At 39.8% G+C, this 13,170-nt stretch overlaps 1 protein-coding gene and 1 long non-coding RNA gene across 2 annotated transcripts; one reads left to right on the forward strand and one right to left on the reverse strand.

Annotated features, from left to right (window-relative positions):
• Positions 1–5,973: 5,973 nt before the first annotated feature.
• On the reverse strand, positions 5,974–6,649 carry LOC116117901. The gene is made up of 3 exons (XR_004126054.1): positions 6,432–6,649; positions 6,230–6,329; positions 5,974–6,139 (listed from the first exon to the last, which is right to left on the reverse strand). It is a non-coding gene; the product is annotated as an uncharacterized LOC116117901 (long non-coding RNA).
• A 1,891-nt stretch (positions 6,650–8,540) lies between these two features.
• LOC116117859 (glutaredoxin-C9-like) lies at positions 8,541–9,278 on the forward strand. The gene has a single exon (XM_031403869.1). It carries the CDS (start codon positions 8,577–8,579, stop codon positions 9,012–9,014), a length of 438 nt encoding a protein of 145 aa, XP_031259729.1. The 5' UTR covers positions 8,541–8,576; the 3' UTR covers positions 9,015–9,278.
• The last annotated feature ends 3,892 nt before the right edge of the window (positions 9,279–13,170 follow it).

A 13,170-nucleotide genomic window follows, 5' to 3' on the forward strand; every position in this document is an offset into this window, starting at 1 on the left:
TTCACTTCGGAGAGACTTGTTCAACGAAACAGACAATGAAGCACTTCTGCGTACAAACCTAGACTTAGTCAAAGAACATCGCGACAAGGCTCAGTTAAGAATAGCATCTTACCAGCAACGCACAAAAAGGTTTTCGACTCCAAGGTCAAAAGAAGAGACTTTCAGGTTGGCGACCTGGTTCTAAAAGAAGTCTTTCTCAGTACAAGGGAACCAAGTACGAGGGTATTAGGACCCAACTGGGAAGGTCCGTATCGCATTGCCAAAGTGATACGACCAAGGACGTATCACTTCAAGAGGCTTAACGGTTCTGAAATATCGCAAGCTTGGAACGACGAGCATCTTCGCCCCTATTATCAATAATTCTAGGCATGCTCTCAGTCTTCCATCTCTTTTACTTGTAAAGTTTTCCTTGTAACCTTTATGAATGAGATCGTTCTTCTTCACCTTGAATAAATGTCTTACATGATCTTATTCGTTGTAATATTTTTACAAATTTCTCGATGAGATGTAATATCAATTTTGTAAAGCACTCGAAATTGTAAAAGTCTAAAGAAACTCTTTCCATTCATAATCTACAAAAGTACAATAGATAGCCAAAAAAGAAAAGAGTCAAAAAAGCAAAAAAAGATAAACAAATCACTGGCTTTCATCTCTAAGATCTGCAGGTGCGACCTCGTCGTCCCCTAGTTGGTCGCCGGCTGTCAAGTCAACCGCTGGATCCTTAGGAACATATTGCTCCAGTTGATCATCCTCTGGAGTGGGCTCTTGTTCCCTAGCCTCGTCGTCAGCTCGGGCCATGGAAGCAAGGATGTCTTGATAATCAGGCGGGAGGTCAGAGAGATCCATTCTTGGCTTCCTAATTCGCAAAGTATAAATGGCCTAAATTACCCAGTCAACAGCTTTCCTTTTAAGCTCAAGATTTTATCCCTTCATCTGGTCAGTCAACGAAGCAACCCGCCCTCAGGAAAGCTCAAGGTCTGTTTCCAGCGCTCTTCTCCACTTCTCAAAGGTCTCCTACAATTGAGCTCTCTCATCCTCCGCCTTCGCGAAACGCTCAGAGTTCGCCTTCAATCCCTTCTCTTTCTTGCCATCCTCTTCAGTGAGTCTAGCTACTCTTTTCTGAAGCTATTTGACCTCTTCGCCTCTCCTTTTGAGGTCGGCCTTCTGGAAATCCACGGTGCTAAGGGCGGAGTTTTTCTCCACCAAGTATTGATTTGTCTAAAGGTTGAACGACCTTGCCTCCGCGGCCTGATCCTCGAGGTCTTTCTTCAATTTGGCATTCTCTTCTTTCAGGTTGTGGATCTCTCCGATATAGTCTAAGTTGACCTTCTGTTGGGCCATATGCAAAGCGAGCAGGGTCTGTAAAAGAAAGAAAGCAAGAGTTAAGTCCCATTTTTTCAAAAATTATTAAGGCCAGAAAATCAATCAAGTTGGAAGTTCTCGATGAGGACGGATCACCCTACCTAGCTTTGCAGCTAAAGAGCAGTGGTCAGTAAGTCCGTAGGCTGGGAAGCCACAAACTCCTCAAAGGCTATAGCCAGTTGGCACTCAAATAGGGTGTACACCACCGACTACAAAAGCTCCAGAAGTTGCCTCATAGAGTCTAACACTAGCGTATCTGCTTCCATTGGAAATGGCAACTCATCGACCTGCTACTTGCCTGCTTTCCTGCAAGTGACAACAATTTCCCCCTCTCTTCGGCCTAAGCCCTCGAGGATCACTGAGACGCATGGGGCATGCCTCGAGTGAAAAGCCTGGTTAGGTGTCGAACTCTCAGGTGGCACCCCAGCACCCTCTGACTTAGACTCCAATTCTTTTACCTACAATTGTTTTCTCTTCTTAGTCTTTTGGCCCACGGTCTTCTACTTGGGAGGCTGAGCAGCCACAAGCCGAGGAGCTTCCTCATGTCGTTTTGGAGGTGTTCACCCTTCAGTGCCATTTTGTATCCCTCCTGTGGGGATATCACCAAAGACTGCCTCGACTAGCTCAATCAGAGCGACCCAGGGAAACACGAACTTTCTTAGCACCTTGGGTGGCATGATCGCTACGCACCATAAAAATGTTAGTAATACAGGTCGCTGCAGGCAACCAAAAAGTATTCTAAGTATGGGGGATACTTATAGTCTGACTCTAAGGATACTTCCAAGTTGAAAAAGTCGTACTTCCTCAAATTGGCAATGGTCACGACAAAGGTCGGGAAGATGGCCAAACGCGACGATTTGGTTGTAATCTGTTAGATTTCCCAACCTGGTCATCTTATTCCCTGCGAAGAGATAGAAAGTTTCATCAGACACAAAAACCGAAGGTATAACAGCTCGCAAATGGAAAAGAAAGACATACTTGGCTCTCTAAACTGGCAGATGCCATCATATTTAAAAAAAGAAAACTTAGTTTCATAAGCCCCGACGTTGCTGGGGTAATTGAATATCCCTCCCTCAATTGTAGATCGCTTCAAGAGGTAGAAGGAATCCTTGTTTTTGCCCTTCTTCAGATAGTAAAAGCATGCGAGCTCTAGTGCCGTCAACTCGCCAAGGCTATTTTCGCCACATGCAATGTACATAACAATAGCTATCATATACGCATTGGGCGTTAACTGCATTGGTGCGACTTCGAAGTGGTTAAAGATCGACCTTACAAAGGGATGTAAAGTTATCAGCACCCCACACTTAAAGATCCTCTCTGAGATCACGGCATTTCCCTTTGGGGAATTCCGAGCCATACGGTTTCTGTGCTGGTAGACATTCACGCTAAGCATGTATTGGTCCACTGCCTTTTGTATCTCCTCTCGGGTGATCACCGACAAGGTCTCTAGCACGGGACCTGCTTGGGCGGCTGGCGCTTGCAAGCTCGTGCCTTCGGCTCCCCTGGTCGCTGAAACGTCCATTGTTCCTAAGGTCTAAAAAGGGGCGACATAATAAAAAATAATAAAAAGTAATATGTGATAATATATAATAAAAGAAAGAAAAAAGGCTCAGCCCTCGTACGATGTTTCGTACAGTGATGTGGAAGGACAAGGGGAACCCTAATGTATCCTTCTAAAACCTTAGCAAAACCCTCAAAAACCTCATGGGAGTGAACCCCCAAGGATCTGTGCCTTAAACTTCTCACTTTCAAGAGAAACTAAACCCCTCTCCTCACCACTATCCGGGGACACGCACTGCGAAAGCCCACCAGATAGCCTATACTCGCCATTACCAAACTAGTCGTACAGAATCATCAAACGACGAAAGAGAGCAAGAGAGAAACTTTTCTTACCTCTTAACGGCGTGGGAAGAGTTTTCTGTTGTAACAAATGGTACGCATCAACTGAAGAAGGCGGGCTAACTGTTGCGAGAGCTTCATTTCTTTTTCTGAGAATGACAGTTTGTGGCAATGAATCTGAAACAAATTCAGATTTTATAGGCAAAAAGGCGTTGATTGGGTTTCCTGAGTGGGCAACGTTTGGGCAGGACACGATCCTTGCCATTGATTACGACCACGTGTCGTTAATCCCCGAGAAGAGTAACTCCCACACTTCAGAAACACCAATCAACGTTTCCCACGATTGGAATAACCAAACGACAGCTCAGTTACCCTCCTCCACATTAAATGCGCCCCTATCCGCATTTAATGCCCTAAAGGAGAATGTCGTTTCAGCATGGCGCGCATTAAATACTCATGGCTGGCACTTATTATGTAATGGGCAAGTCTGTCAGAATCAAGAATATTTTATTGGTTAGGTGAATCGTCATGCGCAACGGATAACATCTGAAGAGGTCGTTTGAATTAACACTCTTCACCGCTCATTGATTTCAAGGCAACGTGACCCCTCGCTTTTGATAAGAGAGGTGATAAAACTTTCTCAAGTCACACAATAGAGTCAAGGTTCAGGACATATTGATACAACACTGATCGCAACCTGAGTCAGGTCACTGAACCTACCATAAAAAAGCTACATCAGGTTGTTAAGTACAATTCTCAGGGATCCATGCAGCTCAACCAGCTCGATCAAGCGTCATCTAAGACCGCCCAAGTCACGGCATAATCATGAATTCTGAAGGTTTAATCCTTAAAAACTAGGGGGCTTCTATTATGCCCAAGAACCAAGGCTGGCGTAAGCATGCGTCAACAAGAACCAATCAGAATTTAGGAATGTTTTCTGCCGCCTAGATGTAGCCATGTCCCACAAGGACAAGAGGGGTAAGGCCATTGTCAGTAAGACAGGTGAACGCCAGACCTATGAGTGGTTGGGAAGTGTTCACTTGCTGAAGCTATAAGCAATTTAAGGATACCTCTCGTGTAGGCAACCAATAGGAAACGGGTTAGGAATTGTACCAGACCTGCCTGCATGCAAAATCATGATTGCCAGCTTGGATCCTCCCACTATAACTAGAAGGCTCTCCTTTATTTTATATGATTGGCTCATTCACCATCTAAGCTCTCTCTCTCTCTCTCTCTCTCTCTCTCTCTCTCTCTCTCTCCATTTATTTTCCCTGTTGTAATTCAGCTCGTCGAGTACAACCTAATTGTAACCCACTTTTAATATAATCACAGTGGATGTAGGATTCGCCGTAGAGCATCCGAACCACTTTAAAAATTGTTACCCGCTTTATCTCTCTTTCTGCATTTCCATATCACGTGTGATTTCTAAGTCCGCTTAGCACTTCACACGTGCGAATAGTTGGTGTCAAAATCAAGCTTCAATAACAGATCACGTGTAAGACCCACTAGGCAAAGTATTTTGTCAGGCTCAAACATATTATGTGGAGTGATAGAGCACACCACACCAATGGGATAAGTATTTAATGAGACTATCCATGTTTCATTAGGTCCTCGATCTAATAGCTTCAGATTTTAAGGTGCATTGCCTAACTATAAAAGAAGGTGATAAAATATGACTGAAGGGCCTGCTTAAGCCACAGGCAGTAAAGTTGAAAAGTATAATTCAATTCCCATTCAGATTTTTTATATTTGTTTATTACGCATATGGTTTCCTCCCAAACGGCCTACGGTTCAATTCTTTGGTCCACAGCCTTCAAAATACCTTCCCAAACATTCTAGGGTTCCTCTAGTTCCCAGTTTCATACTCAAGTTCGTTAGATGAGTTCGTTAATTCTAAGTTATCAATAATAATAATAATTAGTTATATCGTGTTTCTTATCAAAATAACAATAATAATAATAATTAGACCAAAAACCTTTTGTTGTAATCCATTTTCAGTTTTGTTTTTATAAAACAAATTTCAAACAGGTTACCTAACAAGTTTATGTCATATAATTACATATTTCCAACATTGATGTAAATTTAAAGACAGCCCTGGCCACCAAACAAATTTGTTTTGTAAAACTTGTTAATTGTCAGCAACATTATTGCCACGTTAGAAAGAAACCTCTAATCAACAAATCATCATTTTTTTGGTCAAATTCTGCTCCATCAAATATATTATAATTGTCACTGAGAAGTTTTCTGATTCATCATGCCAAATCCTGTAAAAGGAAATGGTTTGAAAATGGTCTAGCAAAGTTGACATTCTGAATGATATGAGCATTTGACTTTTATCAAAATGGCCCAAACCTTTAGTGGATTGTGCCTTCCACAGTCAATCACATACACCACATCATTTATCGTTATACTTGTCTCAGCAATGTTTGTAGCAATGATAACCTGGATCATAAGTATTTGAAGATGAAATCGATAATTTCGGGCGCAAAATTAATTATTTCATAGCAACGATAACCAAGATCATAAGGATATAGGTGTTAAATAACATCATTTATCATAGTTTTTTGTAAAAGTATAACGAGTCTTACATTTAGTGGAAAATGTCGAAAATTCAGTATTAAGAAAAAAAAAAAAAAAAAAAAAAAAATCTGCAGTCTTTATTTCCTTAAAGCAGACTAGCACAATATTATCCCCAAAAAATAAAACATAAGAAGTTTGTTGCAAACAGAGAATCACTGAAGAATAGTATATATCGTTATCGTTAACCACAAGAGTAAAATAAAGCAAAATCTACCTTCCATATGTTATCAGGAGGTCGTAAGAACACCTTTTTTTGATCAGTTGATGCTATAGATGAATGTCAAGGATCTGAAGATGGTCCACCAAATCGATAAGAAGCCACTAACCTATCAAATAAAATGTAGATTTCTGACACTCCCTGTTTACATCAAAATAACAGTTTTGATATAGAGACAAAACGGGCCCATGAATGAATGATCAATTTGAAAGGATTACTGAAAGGAGTTACAGGTAAAAATGAGTATGGCATCCTCACTACATGTTTCATCAACATGACATACCAAGTCTTCAAGAAGATCATAGTCTATAACATCTTCATTCAACCTTTTCTGAGCAAAAGACCATATAGTTTCATTTTACAGATGCAGAAAAGTAAAAAGAAAGAAAATAGTACCATAACTAGAGCTAAATTAGCATCAAAAGGTAAATACCAAATTCTGCTGTGTTTGTTCGCCAAAAGATTGATAACTACTTGGAATATAATAGGAGTTAATATACTCTTCTGAGAGCATAGAATCATCACCCCATGCAGATAAGACAAGACTCTTCTTCCCCCTGTGGTTGTTCACAGGACCACTTTGCAGCTATCAAAATTGAAAGAATTCGTTACCTAGAGGGTGATTTTAAAACTCTTACAGACACAAAACCATGACAATAATTAAAGGAAGAAAATTCAGCATGCCAGTCCATAAAAGTTAATTGATTTACCAAGAATCTTAATTTGATGTAATATATTAAGAAAAAAAGGTTTTCCTTTAGAGCAATCACTTGGTGATCACCACTTTGACATGGCTAAGTCATTTTATGAGGACACATCACACCAACAAAACTATAGTTGATTTTATATCTTCACAAAGAAGCCTCAACCAGGCATCAACATGTACTGNAAATTCTTATATGTATACTTATTGCAACTTTTATGAGAGAATTAAAATGAAAAACACAAAACGAGTTCATAACAAGGAGAGTATAAAATTCAAAATAATAATAAAAGGCAATAAATTAATTGAAGAGCAAGCAATACAATTTATGATTTACCGCACTATATAGATAGAATTAAATATGAGAGTAAACGACTTTTTCCCACCAAAATAATGACTTAATAATATTTTTTCACCCACAAACTTTAAAATACCACTTCACTACCCAAATTTATATTTCGTTTACTATTCCGATATTGTTGCAATCTTATACTACCATCATTCTCTTCCCTAACTCATAAAAATCTCTCAAACTCTACTCTTACCAACATCATCAATTGTTGGTAATTAAGCGATAAGGATTTGCGTAGCCGCCCTTCCAAGTCAAATTTTGATCAATCTCAATCATAAAAAAACCAACCTTACACTACCAAATGACTTATTGACCTCCACTCTTCAAATGCCCCAACAGTTTGAACCGAGTAGAGTTGATAATGGGTCGGGTCGAGATCGGGTACCCCTTGGCCCAGGCCCAAGCTCGACCCCATGACAAAGGCCTAGTCCCAATCCAGGGCCGTCAGGGGAATGACAGGTAAAGCCTAAGCCCGGCTCGACGGGCTTTTTGTAATCTCAGTCCCAGCTCAAGCTCGCCCATTTTTATAATGTGAATTTTTAAATATTAATAAATTTCAATTTTTTTTATATTTTTAATTCTAGAAATAGTTTTTAAATATTAATATTTTTTTAATACTTACCAAATATTAATAAATTTTAATTTTTTTTATATATATGTAAGATAATTATGTAATTAGATATATAGTATAAAGGTAATTTAGTAAAATTAATAATAAAATTGTTGGGTCAGGCCAAGACTGAAGACATACTTATGCTTAACCCGTACCCAAGGGCATACATTAAAATCAGTCTCAGGCCCAAGCCCAAACCCGTTAACACCAGGTAAAGCTTGACCTTTTAGGGATGGGTCAGTCTGGATACCTAAAAATATCGAGTCTATTATCATCTCTAGAACTGAGTTTACTCTGTATTTGTCATTAAAATATTAATTTAAATAATAAAATAATATTTTAAAAATATACTATAGGAAAATATCTTTAAGCTATTATTTGAGAAAAAGTCTTTTAACTCTTTCTCTAAGAGATATCAAACTCGAATTTACCTTTTAAAATGCAATGGTAAATTCATTGTATTTAGGAGGAATTTCGTTTCTTGTCCTCTTTCTTTAAAGTAGCTCTTAGACGTTTTCTATGGATTCCTTCAATTGCCCACATTAATTCACTACTAATCCGGAATTGTTCAAGACCATTAACTATTTTATTTTCCACTTTAGTTTAATTTATAATAAAAAAATCCTAAACATCTGGATAGATATGACAATTGGCAAAGGTCATGTTCATTGGGATGTACCTACGGGTGAATCCATCTAACCACGCGGTGACGCAACGCCACGTCACCCACAGTCCCTCTGACGTACAAGAGTGCGTAACTGCCGTTGACGTTGTAGTCTTCTCCATTTCTATTTATCTTCTCTTACTATAAAATTATTAGTCTTTATACAAACCTCTATCTTCATTCATACATTCCCCCCTGTCTCTCTCTCTCTCTCTCTCTCTCTCTCTCAAAACTCAATCTTTGTCCATGCAAGAAGCAATCCCCTACAGAACATATCTCCACGCCGCCGCGGCCGGCAGCAGCACCTCGCCGGCACGCGGCGGCGGCATCAGGGCAGAACCCGATAATAATGAGAACAGCAGTGTAGAGAAAATGGTGTTGGAGAATGCCGTGGTGGTATTTGGAAGACGTGGGTGTTGCATGAGCCATGTTGTGAAAACGTTGTTGCTAGGGCACGGGGTAAACCCGGCGGTGTTTGAGGTTGAGGAAGCCGATGAAGCTAATGTTGTTGGTGACTTATTGAGAATCAAGGGTCTGAAAGGTGAGATTAATGACGGGTCAATACAATTTCCAGCTGTTTTTGTGGGAGGGAAATTGTTTGGCGGTTTGGATCAGGTAATGGCTACTCATATTTCTGGTGAATTGGTGCCTATTTTGAAAGATGCCGGGGCTTTGTGGCTATGATCTCTATAAATATACTGCAAGACGAAGATGGCATTTTTTAACTTTGTTTTTAATTTTGTCTTTTGTAATCAATATGATGAATTTAATACTTGGATAGATGATGATCATGTAATTCTTGTTTTGATACCATGAAAGTTTGGAGAATTAGAGAAACTTCCTTACCAAAAAAAAATTCTTCCTTGTATAATGACAATATCGATGTTGTTGGGATCACATGTTATACACGTGCTTGTTATCTCATCGACATCACTATTTTAATTCCAACTCTTGGATGCCAAACTAGTTAGGTTTGACGATTTGATAGATACCAGAGAGAAGAGTTGAAGATATGGGTTTAAATCAGTACAGTACAGTCCAACAAGAAAAATCAGGTTATGGCTCTTTGTATAAATGAAAGTGGGTAATCTTGGGGACGATCATCAAGGTGGTATTAAAAATTTGTCTCAATCTGTTGTTAAGCTAAGTAAGGGGGATATGGGTTCCACACGCTTATCTTGAACCCCCAAAAGTCATACTCCACTATTAAATTCACCTGCCTTATCTTCCTAAATGACGCCAAACGTTTAATAAGTCTGGGAAACATGTGGCAGCAAATGGGAGGGGCTCAAACATGACCAGATCACCCAGTACAAAATTTTATCACAGTAAGATTATATAATTTTATTCCATCCTTGATGCACAAACTCAAATTAAATAAATCTCGTAAACCTCTTAATTTCATTATAAGAAATCTAATCAATTAGTTTATCCTCCGCTCTTTTTATTTTATTTTATTCTTTTTTACGGCTAACCAGTTTTGCGCATACATTAATTAATCCTCCAAGACCCTAGAATTAAGGTCAGGTAAGAGTTCCAGTTGCCAATGACCACCCTTATTAACAACCGATGAGAGACTCGAACTTATGACCTCTTAAATAATACACCCAAGTAGGGGTGTGCAAAACCAGATATTTGATCTGGTTTTTTATTTTTCTGATCCGATCCAAAAATTTGGATCAAGATAACACCTGATCTAAATTCGATGCGGATTTTGTCTAATCTGATTCGAAAATTCAGATCAAGATAACACCTGATCCAAATCCGATGCAAATTTTGTCTGATCCGGCCTTATTTGAATTGGCATAGAAAATATTAAATTGACCCCTAAAATTTTGCATTATTTTTGTACCCCCTGCCACATCAACATTTCATTACATTTTGGCCCCCAATGTTGTCATCGTTTTTAGAACAGTCCACATAATTTACCACTTTTCACCTAGGACCCCGAAATAACTTCTTAAAACTTGTAGTTATGGACAAAACCGGATCGAATTAGGATATCCGGTTTCTTTGCAGAGTCAATTTGGTATCCAATCCGGAAATCCAAAACTTCGAAAAATTGATATCCGAATCCGATACGAATTTTCGAATATCCGATTTTTTTGGATCAGATACAGATATCGAATGTCGGATTTTTTGTACACCTCTACACTTAAGAGTTCTTATCAAACCACTCGACTACCCAAGGATTGGTTATCTTCCGCTCATTCATTTGCAACGCATATTTATGAATTAGCCAGATATGGAATAACATGGAACATGGATTGGAACTTAAGGCAAGAATCACCACCCATCGTTTTTGACCAAATTAAATGGCTCATCTTTTTAATTAGGTCTCTCCGTCCCTCGTATAATGCATTTATGTGCTGCTTTTTTATTTATTTATTTAAGGTAAATTATCAAAGTGTTGTTGGATTAAACCTAATCCTCTCTTTGTTCATAGCCATTGAATTAACTAAACTAATCTTGAATTGATGGGACGCAAATCGAGGGCACCAACAAGGGCGTTCCTTTAAGTCAACTATTAACTGTCATTAATTATGTATGCAGATGACGATGGAGCAGTTTCAAAAACTCCCTTTAATCATTGACCATTCGATGTTTGATTACGTAACAAATTCTCATCCATTTATTTATATTTTATACGACAAATCAATTAAATATTACCAACCCCATTATCGATATATGTATGGTGATAGGTTTGACTGAATAAACAGCTCAAATCTTTTATATTTTAATTTTGCTGAAATGCCTATCAATATGATTGCTTGTATGTAGAGATTTTTAATCACAATCCCAAATCATGGTGCCTCTCTTTCTTTTTGGTCGGTATTGGATAATGCCACTGTCTCTTCACCCAATACAAATTTTTTCATTTACAATTCATGCTGGGTCCTTTCCTTTATCATCAATTTATTTATAGTAAAAATTTTTTCATTTAATAAACTTGGTTCTTCCCATTTTGAACGGCTAAGAGAGAAGGCCAGAAACTTTTTCTCCGTTTAATTAATCAAGATTTCCTTCTTCTAAAAGATAAAGAAATTGTGCCTTTGAAATTTCTCAAGTTAAGATTTGAATATGTTATGCCCAAGAACTAGGGCTGGCGTAAGCATACATAAGCAAAAACCAATCAGAATTCAAGAAGGTTTTCTGACGCCAGGATGCAGCCACATCCCGCAAGGACCATAAAGGTAAGGCCATCATCAGTAAGGCAGGTGAACGCCAGGCTTATGAGTGGTTGGAAGTTGTCCACCTGCTGAAGCTGTGCGCGATTTAAGAATACCTCTCATACAGGAAACCAATGGGAAGTGGGTTAGGAATTGTACCACACCTGCCCGCACGAAGAATCATGATTGCCATCTTGGATCCTCCAACTATAAATAGGGGGCTCTCCTCCATTTTATAGGATTGGTCCATTCACCATCTAAAACTCTCTCTCTCTCCCTCTACCAATTCACTCTCTCTATTGTAACTCAGTTCACCGAGTGCGACTTGACTGTAACCCCCTATTAATATAATCACAGTGGATGTAAAATTCGCTTTTGAGCATCCGAACCACTATAAAAACTCCTCTTGCCAATCTTTTATTTACGTTTCAATATCACCTTCAAATCTCTTGAATTCACCATGTGTAATTTCTTCGTATGCTTAGCACTTTACACGTGTGAATAGTTGGTGTCAAAATCAAGCATCAACAGTTTGACGCTAGAAGAAGGGCGTGATTTAGTATCTGTTTTTCATCAGAAACCTCTGACCAATTCTGTCCACCAGCCAATGGCTCGTGGTTTTGAAACTGAGCGACCCAATGTTGACAATGAGGAAGTTCCCCAGGTATAAAATGACACTTCTCCTGAAGTGCTGCTAGCCCAGCAGAGCATCATGGCGAATATTCCTTCGAGCTCACAACTCGACCCATCCATAATGAATTACCTAGAGAGGTTCAACAATACTCTCCAAACGGTTAGCCGAAGGCTAGACCGTTTGGACCAGGTCGTGCCACTAAAGTCTAACGAGGCGGTGCCACTGCCAAAGACGCCTACAGGTCGTGCGAAGACGTGGAAAAGGGCAAAAGCCCGAACTGCATGCACTGCAGTGCATAAAAGTAAGGGGAAACTAGTGGTGACCAGTGAACCTGGAGGCTCCAAGGGGTTAGCGAACACCAGACACACAACGGGTAGAATACTTGTGGCATTACGACTTGGTGACATGTCATAGCCTGAGCTGTCTCATGCCACGTTGTGTAGGCACACCCGTAAAAGTGTAGGCAGGGGGAACTCCCAGCCTTATCAAAGTAATGGTCCCGACCATCGTTGCTGGAGGAACCCCCACCATTCACAGGTCGGTTCTGACCACTGAAGGGGTCGAGAAAACTCCCCGAGCCATTCGCTATCCTCACACGGCTCTAGCCAACGTGTGTCAGGGTGCGTCGGAGCTTCCGACTAAGCAGCAGAAGGGCCCGACCTTCGATCCTTCCTCAATTGCAACCGTGAGGGTTAAACCCTCATTGTGGAAAGGAACCCCCCGATAGCTCCTCTATCTCAGATCGAGGAGTTGCAGTAACAATTGGATCGGCTCAAGGCTCAACAGAACAAACAGGGTAAGGTCGCTGAAGCGTCCCCTTTCTCTTCTGTAGTACTAGCCACTTCTCTCCCGTCAAGATTCAGGATGTCCAACATGTGGGCATTTGACAGAAATTCTGATCCACAAGACCACCTCTACGAGTTTAATGACCTTATTGAACTACACTAAGTCTCCGATTTGGCAAAATGTCGATCGCCCATGCCAAGCACTAGTTCAGGTCGCTCCCTGCAAGGACAATAATCTCATGGCAACAAAT

Source organism: Pistacia vera, unplaced genomic scaffold, assembly GCF_008641045.1.
Source record: "Pistacia vera cultivar Batoury unplaced genomic scaffold, PisVer_v2 Contig824, whole genome shotgun sequence".
NCBI lineage: Eukaryota > Viridiplantae > Streptophyta > Magnoliopsida > Sapindales > Anacardiaceae > Pistacia > Pistacia vera.